Source organism: Erinaceus europaeus, chromosome X (assembly GCF_950295315.1).
Source record: "Erinaceus europaeus chromosome X, mEriEur2.1, whole genome shotgun sequence".
Taxonomy (NCBI): Eukaryota; Metazoa; Chordata; class Mammalia; order Eulipotyphla; family Erinaceidae; genus Erinaceus; species Erinaceus europaeus.
In genome coordinates this window covers 86,014,728-86,032,586 of record NC_080185.1, presented here as the reverse complement: position 1 = coordinate 86,032,586, position 17,859 = coordinate 86,014,728, and the positions used below count along the sequence as shown (strand labels likewise).

Below are 17,859 nucleotides of genomic sequence, written 5' to 3'. Positions count from 1 at the left end.
AGAAAAAAGGACGGTCACATAGTAAGAAGGCAGGTGGCCTGAACTTAGGACCCCTATTCTTAGGAAGAGTACTGCCTGAAGCTTACTTTCAGTTCCTCTGTCAACCGCTCTTTCTTTTCTTTCAATTTGTCTACTGCCTTCTCATCCCAGCGCCTTGCCTTGGCCTTCAGGTCACTGGCCCCACCAGATATCACTCCTGACTTCTGGAAGAGGGTCCCATCTAGCGCCACTGTCTGTACATAGTAAGGAAAAGAGAGAAAAAATAAAGGAGAGGAGAAATAACTGAACAGAAGAATCATCATCAATACTAAGTCAGTCAGCCCCAATCTGGGCAAAGGAATTCATACCTTGTGGCGCTGATGGCCTCCAAAGGCAATGCGGCGTGCATCTTCTACATTGTCACAGACAAGGGCATTGCCACAAGCATACTGTAGGGCCTTTTTGATGTGAGGTGGCTCATAACGAATCACATCAATCACCAGTTTAGCCCCCTTCAGCTCCCGTAGTTTCTCATCGGTAGGTTTCACCTGTGCATATAAGCAAAATGGCAAAGCATGGAAGGCTAGGGAGAGGGGCACATTCATACTGTCCTGACTCCGTCACACCACCCCTCTCACCTCCAGGTAGTCAAGAGGCAAGAAGGTCTCAGGTTCCCCACGCTGCTCCTTGATATACTGGATACAGTCCCGGCCTGTCTTCTCTGAGTCCACAATAATGGCATCCATATTTTTGCCCAAAACCTTGGTGACTGCAATCTGGTACTTCTTTTGTGTAGGTTGGCAGAGGTCAATAAGGCGGCCATACTGAATAATTAGAAGAGAAAACTGAAGCAAGAAGCTTTTGGGAACTGGCTCAGAAACCCCAATTTCCATCCGTACTGGAAAGGAGACTATGACAGAATCTATCTGAAACACTTCACTATGGAAGAAAAGTCTACTATAGCACCACAGTAATAGGGACATTAGACTGTCAAATCTGACTCTAAAATCATCTTTCTAAACCTTACTTTTCCCATTTCACAAACCATTTCCTCTCCAGGCATTATGCCAGACATCTTACACATATTATATCAAATTCTCACAAGCACTCAACAACAAAAATTTTTTTCTAATCCACGTCATACCAAACCAGCCATAGCTCCCTAAGAACAATCAGATAAGGGAGCCAGGAGATGGTTTATGCAGTAGAGTGCATATGTTATTATGCACACATGAGATACTAGCCACCACATGGAAGCCTTAGCAGGAAGGAAGCTTCAGGATGGTGTTGTGGTATCCATCTCTCTCTCCCTCCCTCCCTCCCTCTATCTAGAGGAGGAGGAAAATGGCTGCTGAGAGAAGTGGAGTGGTGCAGGCACCATGCTCCAGTGATAACCCTGTGGCAAAAAACAAACAAACAAACAAAAATGATAAAAAGGTAAGAATTTCAACAGTATCTGGAGAGATCAGAGTGGGGGAGATACTCAGTGGTAGCACACAGGACTTGCATGAGAGAGGTCCCAGGTCCATTCTTTGATACCACCAATAACCAAAGCTGAACAACACTCTGGTCAAACAAAATCTCAAGAGATTCTGTGGAAACAAATGGAAGTTGAGCCCAGGGACAGGGTTATAGCCAGAGGGATAATACTTAATGTACGTGAAAAGTCAAGATTCGTTTCAAGAGGTCAAAAGGTTTGATAAAGCCTAGAATGTCCCTCTGTGCCAACAGGTTGGTTGGGAGATGCCAAAATAAGTCATATGAAAGCCTATAGGTACTTCACAGGAAAGTTCATTGCCAAGGCCTTTCCCTCTTCTAAAGGTCTTTACACAAAGGAGTAGGCAGAGCAAGACAAAACTTTAAAGATGTACTAGTGTGATAAAAAGAACACAAAGAGTTAGGGCCCAGTGGTGGCACACCCAGTTGAGCACAAACACTGCCATGTGCAAGGACCTGGGTTCAACCCCCCTGTCCTGTCACAAATCTATCCTCAGACACACTAGTGTGAAAGTAAATACCCAAGAAACAAATCTTGGGGGTGGGTGGTAGTGAACCTGGGAGAGTACACATGCATGCTATAATCCACAAGAATTCATGTTCAAGCCCCTGGTCTCCACCTACAGGGATGGGGAAGCCTCTGTCTCTCTCTCTCCCCTACCCCTCCAATTTCTTGGTCTTTATCCAATAAAAAAATAATAAATAAATAAAATATAAAAATTGCTAATTTCTTAAAAATAAAGGAAGAAATGAGTTTTCTAGCCACTCTTACCACAGAGCCAGGGTACAGGCGCTTGATGCTTTCCATAATCTCTGCCTTTCGTTGTTGTCGGCTACTTTCCTGGCGATCGATGCGGGCATCTCCCAGTTGCTCCATTACCTGGTTGAGTTCTTTATTGATCTCATCAATACGACGCTTGGCCATCTCTACCTCTTCTGTGAGCTCCCCCTCTAGCTTCTTCTGCTCCTCCAGGGACTGCCTACAGAGTTAGGGAACACAAGAGTTCCTGACTGGTCAGAAAAATATTCTTAGGGGTGGGAGGGACTCTGAGGGTCCTGTCTGAAAGGGCAGGAATGGAGGGAGGGTTATTTACCAAAACACACTAGAAGAGGGAAGGGTGCAGGGTGACATACTTGCTAGTTGTGATGTATTCCTCTAGTTTCTCAATTCGCTTCTGATTCTCCTCTATCTCTCGTAACTTTTGCTTGATCTTTGCCTAGAGGGGAAAAAAATTACATTTTGTCACCAAGAGTTGAACATTAGTTAAACTCCATTAGCTTACATCTCCCACTGCACACGCACACGCACGTGCGCGCGTGCACACACACACACATACTCTCTCTCTCTCTCTCTCTCTCTCTCTCTGTCTCTCTCTCAATTCATCCAACAGCCCGATGTTCTAGGACAGCCTGTCACTACTGCAGGAAGCCCAAGAAAAGTAGACACACAGGCAGTGATCACTGTGATTCTACTAACTGATAGGGGGGTCTCCAAGCTCCCATGTGACAGTTTCTTCACCAATCAAAAAAGACATAAGCCAAGGCAAAGTGAAGGGATTTTTATTATTTATTTATTTCAGTAGAGATAGAGAGGAAGTGAGAGGGGATGGGAAGAGGAGGAGAGACATCTGCAGCACTGCTTCGCCACTTGTGATGCTTTCACTCTGTATGTGGGGGCCAATGCACTATAGCATATGTGGTCAACCAGGTATGCCACCACCTGGCTCCCAAAGGGAAGATTTTTAAGAGTCTTTCTGCACCTACTTTAGCATATGTAAAATGCTCATAACCTGCACTACACCCCCCACACACACACACATTAATTTCTCAACATGGGGTAACTATTAAAATTAATGTCTATGCAATATCTTAAGGGTGAGGTAAATAGCATAATAGTTATACAATGATTTTCATGCCCAAGGCTCCAAGGTCCCAGGTTCAATCACCCACACCACCATAAGCCAGGATTGAACAGTGTTCTGGTAAAAATAAAGAAATAATTTTTTTCTGCCACCACGGTTATTGCTGGAGCTTGGTGCCAGCACTATGAATTCACCACTCCCAGAGGCCCTTCCTCCCCCCCTTCTTTCCTTCCTTCCTTTTTCTTTTTCTATCTTTTTTTATTGGATAGGACAAAGAGAAGTTTAGAGGGGAAGGGAGAGAGAGAAAACCAAGAGATACCTGCACAACTACTTCATCGCTCATAAAGCATTTCCCCTGCAGGTGGGGAGGGGGGCTCAAACTTGGGTTCCTGTGCATGGTAACATCTGTTTAACCAGGTATGCCATTGCCCGGCCCCCAAATAAATAATTTTAAATGCTTAAAATGAGCATGAAGGATAGCATGATGACTATGCAAAGAGGCTTTCACGTCTGAAGCTCCAAAAGTGCAGGTCCAATCCCCTGCCCTGCCATAAGCCAGAGCTGAGCAGTGTGCCAGTAAAAACAAATAAACAAACAAACAATGCTTAGAATATCTGGACCACTGGGCTCTTGGGAAACTATCACTATTTACTATTATTGTTACTATTTTACTAAAGATTTAATTATTTTATGAGATAGAGATACCAAAGCACTAGTCTGGTATATACAGTGACAATGACTCTGAACCTGGGTTTTCATGCCCGCAAGTCCAGTGTGCCACCTGCTGAACCATCCCCCAGGCTGTACAACAGTATTCTTGACAAAACTGTGAGTTTTAATTATTCGTATGATTTATTTCATGAGAGAGACTTAAGTGCCACTCTCATACACTGTGTAGGGGAATAGAACCTGGGGGCTCACAACCACCGAGTCACATCCCCTGACACAAAAGAGTGTGTGAGGTTTACAGTTAAGAGTTCCCCAATTCATACCCTAATTCTGCCACCTTCAGCAAATTACTTCACCTCTGTGCTGTAGTTTCCTTATTTGGAAAATAAATAATTAAATGAGTGAATACATGTAAAAACATGGTGCTTAGCAAACAGCAAATGCTCGACAGATGTTAGCCATCGTCATTATTTTTAAGACAACTACTTCCATTTCTCTGAATCATCATCCCTAAACTCTCTCTCTCTCTGTTCTTTTTTTTTTTTTTTTTTGCCTCCAGGGTTATTGCTGGGGCTCGGTGCCCACACTACGAATCCACTGCTCATGGAGGACAATTTTTTCCCCATTTCTGTTGCCCTTTTTGTTATTACTATTGTTATTGCTGTCGTTGTTAGATAGGACAGAGAGAAATGGAGAGAGGAGGGGAAGACAGAGGGGGGAGAGAAAGATAGACACCTGCAGACCTGCTTCACCTACAGGTGGGGTGCTGGGCACTCAAACCAGGATCCTTACGCCGGTCCTTGCCCTTTGTGCCATGTGCACTTAACCCACTGCATACCGCCAACCCCAATCATTTAACACATGTCTACCTCTGTCTCCACTTTCTTCCTCTCTTCCAGATCTAACCGGTCTTGGTCTGCTTTCTGATCACGATTGAACTTCTCTAGCTCTTGGGCTAGGGTTGCTGCTCTCTTGCTTGCCTCTTCTTTCAGCCGGTGGTATTTCTTCACCTATATTAGCAACAGGGAAGGAGGACAGAGATGACCAAGTCAATACATGTCAGCTCAGTGTTTTCTCCACATTGACCCCACCCCCAGTCCTCCTAGAGCTAACCTGATTCTCCTCCAGTGTCAGATCTCTGCCCTGACTCTGACTCTCTTCTTCCATCCGTTCCTCAAACTCTTGCCGAGCTTTTTCTACTGATAGCATCTCCTTTTCAAGTTCATCCATGTCACCTTTACGCTTCTTATAATGCTTCTGAGCATTCTGGAGGGACTTCTTGGCTGCTTCTAGCTTCTTGATTTTGTGGGAGGTATTTTCCTTGGCTTTGATGTACTGAGGCCGCTTTTGGTTCAGCTCTGAGTCCTTCTCCCTTTTGGCAAAGAAGGGGAAAACCAGTTGGCACTGTAGAAGGGAGAGCTTCCAGGCTTGCTGGGGAATTATGCAGATGCAGTCTTTGCCCTCAGGCTCTGCCACTTCCCACGACATTCTCTTTTTCAACCAATCCTGTCCTGACACGTCACTCCTGGTAGTTGCTCTATAAAGCCCTTCTCCTTCTGCCCCTCGCCCCTCTTGCCTGGTTTTCACCTCAGTGGTTAGACACAGAAAAGGGTGGTCCGGGAGGCGGCCATTTTTGCTACCTCCACGTGCTCCGAACCACTGCGCTCTCACCCAACTCTGAGGTGCCTGCACGAATAAAGAATTGTGTTCCCGGGAGTCGGGCGGTAGCACAGCGGGTTAAGCGCAGGTGGCGCAAAGTGCAATGACCAGTATTAAGGATCCGGGTTCGAGCCCCCGGGTCCCCACCTGCAGGGGAGTCGATTCACGGGCTGTGAAGCAGGTCTGCAGGTGTCTCTCTTTCTCTCCCCCCTGTCTTCCCCTCCTCTCTCCATTTCTCTCTGTCCTATCTAACAACAACGACATCAATAACAACAAGAATAATAACTACAACAATAAAAAACAATAAGGGCAATAAAAGGAAATAAATAAATAAATATTTTAAAAAAAAAAGAATTGTGTTCCCTCTCCGCACTGGACCTTCTTTTCCTCTCTCCTCCGCGTCCCGCCTCCGCAAAGCGACACAGGCTGTTTACCCAAATAAAGTGGGGTTTGAGTCCCCAAACCAGTCTCAGGGAATTGCCTAAAATAGCAATGGAGGCCCCATAGAGCCTCACAAAAAGGGACAGTTTGACTAATCTGGAACTGGTGGCTGGAGTCTGGAATTGCAGCCATTAAATATGGCAAAGTACCCCTACCTTATCCTGACCAAGTCAGGCCCCTGAGTAACAACTCCCAAGGACATTTACTTTCAGTTAGCTGCCCCTTGTCTGATTTAATGTTTACAAATTCCTGCTGTTAAAGCTCCAGTTTCTTCTTCAAGGAAAGAATTCCTGGTCACTCCAGTGTGAAAAAAGGCCACTGTCCCTTCAAAGTTTCTTCTTTCTTTTGAGAATCTAAGTACTTTTGAGTTTAAATACTTAAGTACGCTATCTAAAATACACGTAAAGTCCTGGGGAAATAGCTAAACTAGCAGAGTATCAGCCTCACATGTATGAGATTCCTGGTTTAATCCCTAGCACTGTATGTACCAGAGTGGTGCTCTGGCCTCTCTGCATCCATGTGCACATGTCTCCCTCTTTCTCTCTGTAATTCTCTTTCATATGCAACAAGCAAAACAAACAATAATAAAATAAATTACAATGTGCAAGGACCCAATCCCCACCTGTGGGGGCAGGGGAGCTTCGTGAGTAGTGAAGCAGTGCTGCAGGTATCTCTCCTATCTCTTCTGTCTTTAACTTTCTATGAAGAAAAATGACCACCAGGAATGGTGGTACCATCCAGGCACTGAGCCCTAATAACCCTGGTGGCAAAAAAAAGTAAGATAGAACCTAGAAGTTGACACAGTAGATAAAGTACAAGACCCCAAAGTATGAGGTCCCCCGTTTAACCCCCATCATCTCAAGTGCCAGAGTGATGCACTGGTTCTCTCACTTCCTTTCTCTCAATAACAAGTAATATGCTTGGTTCTGATCAAAAGAAGCCCAAGATCGGGCCAGGTGGTGGCTCACTTGGTTGAGCGCACGTTACGGTGGGCAAGGACCTGGCTGGGTTCAAGCCTCCAGTCTCCACCTGCAGGGGGTAGCTTCACAAGTGATGAAGCAGGGTTGCTGGTATCTCTGTGTCTCTCCCTCTTAGTCTCCCCTTCCCTCTCAACTTCTCTGTCTCTATCCAAAATAAATAAATATTTAAAAAAAGAAATTGATAAAAAAAGAAGTCCAAGAAAAAACAGAGAAAGAAGTATAGTGACTGTGCTCTACGGACAAAAACAGTAAAGAATAATAAAGCCTCTCATTTTCCCACAAACTGCAGGCATAGACCCAGCTTACTTGATCTCTTTCTCAATCTGCTGCTGCTCCCGCATCATTTTGCCTAGCTCCTTCTTCTTCTCCTTCAGTTCATCCTCTACCTTGTCCATACGTTTCTTGTCCTTCTCAATTTCCTTGTTCTTTGAGGCCAGTTCCTTATTGAGCTTCTCGATTTCTACTTCATTATGATAAAGCTTAAAAAGCTGTAGCTGTACTTGAGCTCGGACTACCTCATCCTTTAGGCGCTGGTAGCGGTCAGCCTGTGGAAATAGAGGTATGCAGGGGTGCATCAGCAAGGAAGCCCCTCCATCCCTGACCCTTCAAAGTCCAGAGGTAACCTAGCCGCCTACCTCTTCTTTCTCCTGTTTAGCCTCCTTGCGTTCAGCTGCGATGTTTTTTTTGCGATGATAATTAAACTGTGTGTCCTCCTCAGCTTTGACCATTTCCTTCTTTCGCTTGTCATATTCCTGGGCCAGTTCCCCAGAACGACTGATCTCTTCAAACAGAGCTGTTCTCTCTTTGGGATTCTTCATAGCAATAGATTCTACAGCACCCTAATATAAAGATCAAAACACTCATCCAAATTAGACCCTAACCAGCCCAATTCTCTGCACCCAGTCCCACCCATTCATTCAGAAAATCTGACTAGCCTCCTTCCCGTCATGCAGTGTCATATTTCACACTAGGCTTTGAAGACACATTCCCTGGCACATTGAGAGTAAAAGAGGCAAAAGCAAAGACAACCCCATTTGTTACACACAGTAACAACAGAAAAAAAGAAACAATAAAGCTTAGAAGCAAAAGACTGGTACGTTTGTCTACCTAGGAAATCATCCCAAAAGGAATAGCTGAGTATGTCAAATAGGGAAGAACAACCAAGAAAGTAAGTACATAATTCCACGTAGAGGAAAATTAATATGAAAAGGGCAGCAAGTCAAATAAAGCAGATGAACTTGGGTATCTGTACGTGGTTTAACCACACAAGAGTACAGGGAGATTAGGCAAGAGAGAAAGGATACTGGCAGATGAGAACAGTAAGGCAAGGACCAAAGGATGGCATTTCCTGCACAGCAGGAGTTTGAATTCTATGCTTAGGCAATGGTTATCAGACTTTAGTGTGATTATAACAACTTGGAGAACATGGTAACACAATTTGCTGGGTCCCAACCCACAGCCATTGAGTTATTAGGTCTGGGAACAGGATTGAGAGTATGTGCACATCTAGCAAATCCTCAGTGAAGCAGAGACTACTATGTGAGAGGCACATCAAAAGGTAACAAGAAATCACTAGAATATTAAAATGAGATAAAACAAACTGATTTGTATTCTTCTAAGATGAGCCTATGGGATACACTGGACTTCAGGAAAGGCAGTAAGAGAGCTGTCACATCATTTTGTGGGTGAGGTGAAGAAGATAGAGATGGAGAAGACATTAACATTACTTTTTTAATGCCCACCTGAAAGACGAGGAAGTTACGAGCTTTGATGAGAATGCCCAATTTCTCTAATTCCTCACTGTATTCATGTAGCTGAACCACTTTGTTGTTGATCTTGTACTCAGAGGAACCACCTACAAAGCAATGAATGATTGTAAGACATCATTAAATCACTAATAAAAAGTATACTACTAATAAAAAAAAAAGACAATGCATGAGTCTCTCCACCTCTCAGCACCCAAAGAAAACCTGGCCAATCTCACCTACCAACAATGACACGGGCAAAAGTGCGATCCTCAGCACCCTCCTCAGAGTAGACCATGCTGACAAAGGCCCGGTTGGCAGCTGGCTTGCCCACAGGAGCTCCATGGATCAGGTCCCTCAAGGTCTTTACCCGCAGGTTGCTGGTTTTTTCACCCAACACAAAGCTGATAGCATCCATAAGATTTGACTTACCTAAGGAAGGAAGGAACAAAGCAGAGAAAAGAGAGTCAGGAAGGAGGAAAGAAGAAAGGGAATAAAGGAATAGCTGCTAGGGAAACATTGAAATGTTCCAGTAGAACATTGGATTTATATATCTGAGTTTTCTAGTTTGATCCCTGGCAACTCAAGCACCAGAGTGGCACCTGGCTGGTTTGTCTCTGTCTCTGTCTCTCTCCTGTTTTATGTGAAATATTCCCTCTCTTGTAATAAATTAATAATTTTTGGGGGGGAACAGAAATGTTTCCATGGCAATCACAGCTCAGACTAATGGTAGAAAAAATATACTGCTTTGCCCCCACATAAACATTGGGAACAACCAAAGCCCTAAGGCTTAAGAAAATTGCCCCCTTGTGGTCCAGGAGGTGGTGCAGTGGCTAAGGCACTAGACTCTCAAGCATGAAGTCCTGAGTTCAATCCCGGCAGCACATGTACCAGAGTGATATCTGGTTCTTCCTTTCTCTCTCTCTCTCCACTATCTTTCTCATTAATAAATAAATAAAATCTTTAAAAAAAAGAAAGAAAATTGCCCCCTCAGAAGATAGCTCATCAGGCTGTGTGCATAACTTGCCATGGCCCATGTTTGAGCCCCAGCAAAACAAGAGATGAACTATGGCACCAGGGAAAGCTCCAGTAGTGTGGTGTCTCCCCCTCTCTATCTGAGTGGGAAAAAATGGCCTCAGAGTGGTGAAATTATATTAAGTTTGGACTCTGTGAAATGGAGACAGAAAGAGAGAAAAGGAAAGAAGGAAGGAAAGATCAAAAAGAAAACAAAAAGAGCAAGAGAAAAAGACAGTTCCTTAGCAGCCAAAAATTAGTACACTTTGGGGACTGTGAAGATAGGCCAGTGATGGCACACAGGACGTGCATGTAAGAGGTCCCTGGTTCAATCCCTGGCAACACTAACAGACAAAATTGAGCAGTGTTCTGGTCAAAAAACAAAACAAACAAAAAATTAGTACCCATCTAAAGAAATGGTATTTTCACATAATAGATTGTTCTGTAGCCTTTAATGAAATGTCCACAAGGAAGATACAAACCTTCATATTAAAAAAAAATCAACAGATCAATAGTTTGATTTCAACCAAGTTAAAAAAAATGGGGGACGGGATGAGTTGTTCTTTAATGAGTATAGTTTCAGTTCTGTAAAATGAAAAAAGTTTAAGAAAGCAGCTGCACACCAGTGTGAATATACTTACCGCCAAACTGTACACTAAAAGACCAACTGTTAAGATGGTATCACTTATGCATTTTACCAATTTGTAAAAGAGACCTATTTCTACTGTGGTACAATATGAAGCACATATCATCATCATCATATTAAAAGTTTCTATCAAAATAATTCAACCTTCATTCAGACAAGTCTTTAGAACAGGGATGGGGAACATCCGGCCCACAGGCTGTATACAACCCACAAAAATCACTTGGTTTGGCCCTGTCAAGGCAACTGCAGACAGGACTGAAAATTCAATAAATCTAGGGGTTTTCCCTAGTTCAGTAACAACAACAACAACCAAAAAAATTAAATGACTATAAAAGTTCATCTCCCACCCCCCCAAAAAAAAAAAAACCGCTTTTTGTTTTCTCCAGGGTTATCGCTGGGGCTCGGTGCTAGCACTATGAATCCACTGTTCCTGGCTGTCATTTGTTCCATTTTATTGGATAGTACAGAGAGAAATTGCAAGAGGAGAGGAAGATAAGAGAGAAAGACAGAGTGGTCTGGAAGGTGGCGTAGTGGATAAAGCACTGGATTCTCAAGCATGAGGTCCTGCGGTCAATCCCTGGCAGCACATGTACCAGAGTGATGTCTGGTTATTTCTCTCTTCTCCTATCTTTCTCATTAATTAATAAATAAAGTCTTTAAAAAAAAACTTTTAAAAAGAGAGAGAGACAGATATACACTTGTAGACCTGCTTCACTGCTCATGAAGCATCCCTACTGCAGGTGGGGAGCTGAGGGCTCAAATCAGGATCCTTGTGCTTCCATACTATGTGCACTTAACCAGGTGCATCACCTCCCAGCCTCCAAAAAGCTTTTTTTTTCCATAGCAACATTAAGTGCAAAATTTTAAGTTGACACTTGTATATGGCCCAAAGCCACGTCATACAATATCCAAACGGCACTTAGCAAAACAGACAAGCAAAAAAAAACAAACAAACAGACTCCCCACCCTTGCTTCAGAACCTACTTTCTGGGCAGGGGAGATAGCATAATGGTTATACAAATAGACTCATATCTCAGTCTCTGAGGTCCCGGGTTCAATCCCTCTAACAACTGAGCTGTACTCTGGTAAATAGGAGAAGGGCTGGGAGGGAGAGAACATACCTTCTACTTTACAAAAAATAAAGTAGAGGAAGATGGTAAATAACCTCTTCACATAACAAAGAAGGTGCATGTGCTATATAACAACTAGTCTGGTCTTTTCAAAAAGGTCAGTATCTAAGAAGGGTCAGGCAGTGAAGTGGATAAAGTAATTGTAAGTATGATGTTCTGAATTCAATTCCCAGCATCACATATGCCAGAGAGATTTTCTGGTTCTCTCTCCTCTCCATCATTAATGAATATAAACAAATAAATAAATGGGCTGGGTTGTGGCATACCTAGTTAAGTGCACAATGTACAAGGACCCGGGTTCGATCCCCTGATCCTCACCTGCAGGGGGAAACCTTTGCAAGTGGTGAAGTAGTACTGCAGGTGTCTCTTTCTCTTTTTCTCCCTACCTCTCTCTACCCTCTCAATTTCTGGATATCTCTATCCAATAAATAAAGATAATAAATAGATAAAATTTTAAAAGGAAGGAAGGAGGAAATTAGGACATGTGCACTACCCAGGTTCGAGCCTGGTTCCTACCATACTGAAGGAAATTTAGGTGCTGGGTGGTTTCTTTCCCTCCCTCTTTCTATTTCTGTCTCCCTCTTTTTATCTAAAAAGTTAGCCCAGAGCAGTGGAGGCTCAGAAATAACAAAGGGAAAAGAAAAGGAAAGGAGAGGAGAGGAGAGGAGAGGAGAGGAGAGGAGAGGAGAGGAGAGGAGAGGAGAGGAGGGGAGGGGAGGGGAGGGGAGGGGAGGGGAGGGGAGGGGAGGGGAGGGGAGGGGAGGGGAGGGGAGGGGTGGGGAGGGGAGGGGAGGGGAGGGGAGGGGAGGGGAGGGGAGAGGAAAGGAAAGGAATGGGGAGGTTAGGAGAACCACTTCAGAAACATGATACTGCTTTATGCTACTTTAAATCATAAGCAGAGGCAGTACACTCACTTTAATTGGTTTCACATCAAACACATTATATACATTTTAAAAAAAGACATTCTGGGGAGCAATTAGGGAAACATGGCTATAAAATGACAAAAGGAATTTAATTTCTTTTTCTTGTTTTACCAAAGTACTGTTCAGCACTGGCTTATGGTATTGCCAGGAACTGAACTGGGGACCTAGGAGCCTCAGGCATGAAAGTCCTTTGCATAACCACTATGCTAGCTCCTCAGTCTTGGAAGTTTACTTTCTTAGTGTGACAGTAGTACCCTGGTAATATAGAATGATGATTTTAGGAAATGAACACTGAAGTCTATAGAGAAGATGTTATGAAGCTTATGATATATTCTCAAATATTTATGTAAAGCACATATATGTATGCTTACAAACTTGGGAAGCACCAAGAAAGTGGCTTAATAGTAAAGTGAATGCCCTGGGTTCGTCTCCAGCGCAACAAAAACTGAACATTACTCTGATCTTTTGATCTCTCTCACACACAGAGAGAGAGAGAGACACGCTTGGGGACAGGGAAAGGCATAGGAAAAAATGTACAATATTAACAGTGGTCACTTTCAAAAAGAAACTGAGTCAGGGAAGGTAGATTAAAGGTAGGAGAAAGGAAAGCACCTTCTTTTTACTATATATCCCTTGGAATATTAAAATATATATCATGTGTATATATTAGCTATTTAAATGTGGTTTTTTTTTACAATTAAGAATCTTTTCAGTAATGGAATCAGTTTGTACTTCATTTACACTCAGGAAAAAAACACCTTTTAAATTTTTAGACTGAGACAGGAGGTTGGGGAACAGTTTAATCTCTATAAATACCATCTCAAGATTCTCCAGTACATGTTATGTAACCTTCAACTGAGGACCTGATTTCTGACACCTCTTTTCCCACTTATAAAAATGGCAGCCCAGGTTCTTCCCTGGAAGTAGTACAAAATAGTGATTAAAAGCTTGGGGTGGGAGGCTGGGGGGGTGGAGTTCAAATGGCAGAGTATAGGACTTGCACAATGGAAGCTCTTGGTTTGATCCCTGGTTTTGCATATACTAGAGAGGTACTCTGACTGGTTTTTCCATTTGAAACTCTCTCTTATATGAAATAATGTTAAATAATACAGATTTTTTAAATATTACAACTTGGGGGTGGGGTAGATAGCATAATTATGCAAAGAGACTCATGCCTGAGGCTCCCAAGTCCCAGGTTCAATCCCCCACACCACCATAAAAAAATTTTAAAAATTAAAAACTAGTATAGCCACAGGCCCTTTGGAATATAACTAAAATATGCCTACTAGCTATCTACAAAATGGAGGACCCCCCAACTCTTCATCTGCACTACTCCAGCCTTTAGGTTCATGATTGGTCAACAATTTGTTTGGCTTTGGTAAGCTAACTCTCTTTTCAGCCACCAGGTTCCAGATGCTAGCATGATGCCAACCAGACTTCCCTGGACAGACAACCAACCCCACCAATATGTCCTGGAGCTCCGCTTCCCCAGAGCCCCACCCCACTAGGGAAAGAGAGAGACAGGCTGGGAGTATGGATCCACCTGTCAACACCCATGTTCAGTGGGGAAGCAATTACAGAAGCCAGACCTTCCGCCTTCATCCCACAATGACCTTGAGTCCATACTCCCAGAGTGCTAAAGAAATAGGAAAGCTATCAGGGGAGGGGATGGGATACGGAGTTCAGGTAGTGGGAATTGTGTGGAGTTATACCCCTCTTATCCTATGGTTTTGTCAATGTTTCCTTTTTATAAATAAATTAAGTAATTAAATAAAAATAAATAAAAACAAAAAGATAGAGCTGAGCAGTGCCCTGGTATAAATAAATTAATTAACTAATTAATTAATTTTAAAAATTGGGGCTCTGATCCAGTAGTCCAGGTTCTCAATCTTAATTCCACTATTTCTTAGCTGACCTTTACCTAGACAGTTAAAAACAAAACAAAACACCAAGACTCACAGTTAAAACATCTAAAGCAACATTCGGCACATGTTTCTTTATTGAGGTGTTTGAACACAGGATTAAAGTTCAGTAGACATGAGTTTCAACCCAGGCTCTGAGAATCAGGGTGCATATGGTCCTAACTCTGCATGCTTCATCTGTAAACTGAAGATCACTCCTAGGATGACTGTGAGAATTTAACTGCAAAGGGTCTCAATAAATAATGTACCTAGACGGGCAAGGGTAGATAGCATAATGGTTATGCAGACTCTCATGCCTGAGGCTCCAAATTCCCATGTTCAATTCCCTCCACCACCATAAGCCAGAGCAGTGCTCTGGTAAAAAAAAAAAAATGTACCTAGAGTTAAAGGTGCTCAGTAAATGGCAGTCCTGACCTAACTGGACTCTTAGCTTTGTCTCCCTCATCACAGTAGGACTAGGACATCACACAGACTAGTTAGCCTTTCAGAGACGTTTTCAACCTCTGGATTTGCCCCATTGCCCTCCAGAACGGTAACTGAATCTCACAGTTGGATCTCCCTACTCATACACATTAAATATTATAAACATTCTCACAGCATGAACTGAGTCCTACCAATAAGCGCACACAATAAGCACAACAAGAAAATAAACATTACCATGTACCAAGTATATACTGTGTGCCAGAGAATAATAGCAATTCGCTGAGGGAAATCAAGGGCTGTCTTGTAGATGTGGGCATTTAATAAGAGGTGGTGAGGCTGGGTGGTGGCGTACGTGGTAGAGCACGCATTACTATATACAAGAACCAGGTTCAAACTCCTAGGCCTCACATGTAGAGGGAAAGCTTCGAGAGCAGTGAAACAGTGCCATAGATGTCTCTCTCTCCCATTCTCTCCCCACCCACCCTTAATTTCTCTGTCCAATCAAAGAAAAGGAAAAAAGAAGAAAAAGAGGAGGAGGAGGAAATGGAAGAGGAGGAGAAAATGGCCACCCGGAGCAAATGAATTCATCATGCAGGCTCCAAGCTCCAGTAATAAGCCTGGTGGCAACAACAAAACGATGAATGGGTGGAGTGCCCTGCAGGTAGTCCAGCAAGCAGTATGCACAAGAGTGATGCCATTTTCTCTGTTAAAAGAGGTAAATGGGTAAATTATTATTATTATTATTTTAAATTATATTTTATTTTCCCTTTTGTTGCCCTTATTTATTGTTATTGTAGTTTTTTTGTTTGTTTTTTAACCAGAGCACTGTTCAGCTCTGGCTTATGGTGGTGCGGGGGATTGAACCTGGGACTTTGGAGCCTCAGGCATGAGAGTCTGTAGCATAACCATTATGCTATCTATCCTCCGCGTTATTGTTGTTATTGATGTCATCATTGTTGGATAGGACAGAGAGAAATGGAGAGAGGAGGGGAAGACAGATAGGGAAGAGAAAGATAGAAACCTGCAGACCTGCTTCACTGCCTCTGAAGCGACTCCCTTGCAGGTGGGGTGTCGGGGCTCGAACCGGGATCCTTACGCTGGTCCTTATGCTTCGCGCCATGTGTGCTTAGCCCGCAGCGCTACCGCCCGACTCCCTATTATTATTATTATTATTACTTTTAACGAGAGGAAATTAAGGGACTTTGGGAGAATACCTGGGTATACAAATCTATTCATGCTGAGGGATTTGAATGCCAAGAGATACACTGTAACTCTCCTACAGGAGCCACTACACCAGGATACTAGGAAGCTACAGTATACTCTGGCGTCTCTTCAGATTGTATAAATCTTTCGCCTTTTACTAAGAAAGTAGTGGAACCTCAAGCATCAACCTCAGATGGGGGTAACAGTATCATCTAGTGACTAAGTGCCAAATATGCCATTAAACATTCTACAATGCAAGACCTCCTATGCAGAAAAGAACTATTTTACTGGAAATGTCAAACTCTGTTGCCATGGAGAAACCCTGCTTAAAGACATCCAAATTCAGAAAAGACTCTGGGGAGCATCTCAGCAAGAGCTAGACAGCAATGACAGTCCCACGCAGGTAGGAAACGATACAAGTAGAACAGCTCTGAGGTGGGGAAATAGCAAAATTCTCAACAGACACCTCGTGGGGGTAGGGAGGACTCTATGATGCTTCGTTTAGATTAGGAGCCCAGAAATGAGTGAGGTCTTAATTAAACAGGCCTCTCCTCTCCCAAATTTCCACCAGTTGTACTGAGACATAACTGATACATTAGTAGTTTAACGTGTACACCATGATTTGACAGCGGAATAGTCACCACAGTAAGTCTAGTTAGCATCCATCACCTCAGTCACAATTTTTTCTCCTGATGAAAATTCTCATGATCTACACTTCACAACTTTCAAATATACAATACAGATGTCACCCATGTCACTCTATCACATCTACTAGTTTGATTTCCTGCACAAAACGTATCACAGCCGAAAATCAGCTTATTTTCTCCAACTGCATTATGAAAGTTTCCCCCCTTCTGAAATGAAAGTTAACTGAGAGCATGGGTGACTCGATCCTTCCCGTTTCCAACTCCTTATACAACACTAAACACTAATTCGTCCGGACCCCCCAAGCACTTTTGGAGACCAGAGTCTGAAATTTAAAAGTGCCGCTTCCCGAGGAGTTTTGAGAAAGAGGAATTAGAGCGTACCAATGCAAGGCGGGGAAGGGGGTGCTGGGCTGAGCCAGAAGTGTACCGATTCGGACCATAAGTTAAGAGGACCAGTAATAGACCCTCAGCTTTTGAAAGGTGAAAATAGGGCGATGCCAGCGGGGAAGTGCACAGCAGGTGGCTGGCAGCCAGCTCCTAAGCGCCACTTTTGGCGCCAGGGGGACAGTGGGCGGGGTAACGTACAATTTGGCCCATACTATTCGGGTTCCTGCTGGGGCCGCGCAAACTGTAGACAACTGACACCTGAAAATGAGACGCCAGTCAGAGCACCTGAGCAGGAAAAGCGGGTTCGATCGGAACCCCCATAAGGGGGCATGGGGCCCGTTGGGGTTAGCGACATTGCAGTTAGCACAGGCTGGGGTATACTACTTCACTATCGGACAGGGGGGTCCAGACCAGGATGGGCGCAAGGCCACAACCCGGCATATCTCACCAGAGCCATTGGGTCCAATGATGGCGGTGAACCTCTGAAATGGTCCGATAATCTGTCGCCCCTTGTAGGACTTAAAGTTCTCGATCTCAATTAGTTTCAGGAAACCCATGACGACAGGGGCGCCGGCCGCGGTACCAAAGGCCGCGCCGTACGCCTGGAAACAGGGGTTACACGCGCGGGAAACAGCGCAGAGCAAGATGGGCAATTGACAAATCTCGCGAGAATAAGTCCAGGCCGAGTGGGATTTCTAACTTCCGGCGCGAGCGGGGAGGGAATTAGGGGCG

The 17,859-nt window shown here is 43.7% G+C and overlaps 1 protein-coding gene across 3 annotated transcripts in view; it reads right to left on the bottom strand.

The window, feature by feature from the left end:
- Positions 1–17,767, bottom strand: part of SMC1A (structural maintenance of chromosomes 1A) — a 46,610-nt gene extending 28,843 nt beyond the window's left edge. For 2 of the 3 annotated variants that reach the window (XM_060183512.1, XM_007530844.3), the window contains exons 1-12: positions 17,576–17,767; positions 9,076–9,264; positions 8,830–8,942; positions 7,723–7,926; positions 7,394–7,632; positions 5,121–5,379; positions 4,877–5,017; positions 2,611–2,693; positions 2,249–2,456; positions 618–803; positions 348–527; positions 87–233 (exon numbers count right to left, since the gene is read on the bottom strand). In XM_060183512.1, the coding sequence (XP_060039495.1) occupies positions 87–233; positions 348–527; positions 618–803; positions 2,249–2,456; positions 2,611–2,693; positions 4,877–5,017; positions 5,121–5,379; positions 7,394–7,632; positions 7,723–7,926; positions 8,830–8,942; positions 9,076–9,264; positions 17,576–17,684 (2,058 nt within the window). In that variant the 5' untranslated portion in view covers positions 17,685–17,767. The remainder of the gene's footprint in view (positions 1–86; positions 234–347; positions 528–617; positions 804–2,248; positions 2,457–2,610; positions 2,694–4,876; positions 5,018–5,120; positions 5,380–7,393; positions 7,633–7,722; positions 7,927–8,829; positions 8,943–9,075; positions 9,265–17,575) is intronic. The other variant, XM_060183513.1, reaches the window with a different exon arrangement.
- Between the last annotated feature and the right edge of the window lie 92 nt (positions 17,768–17,859).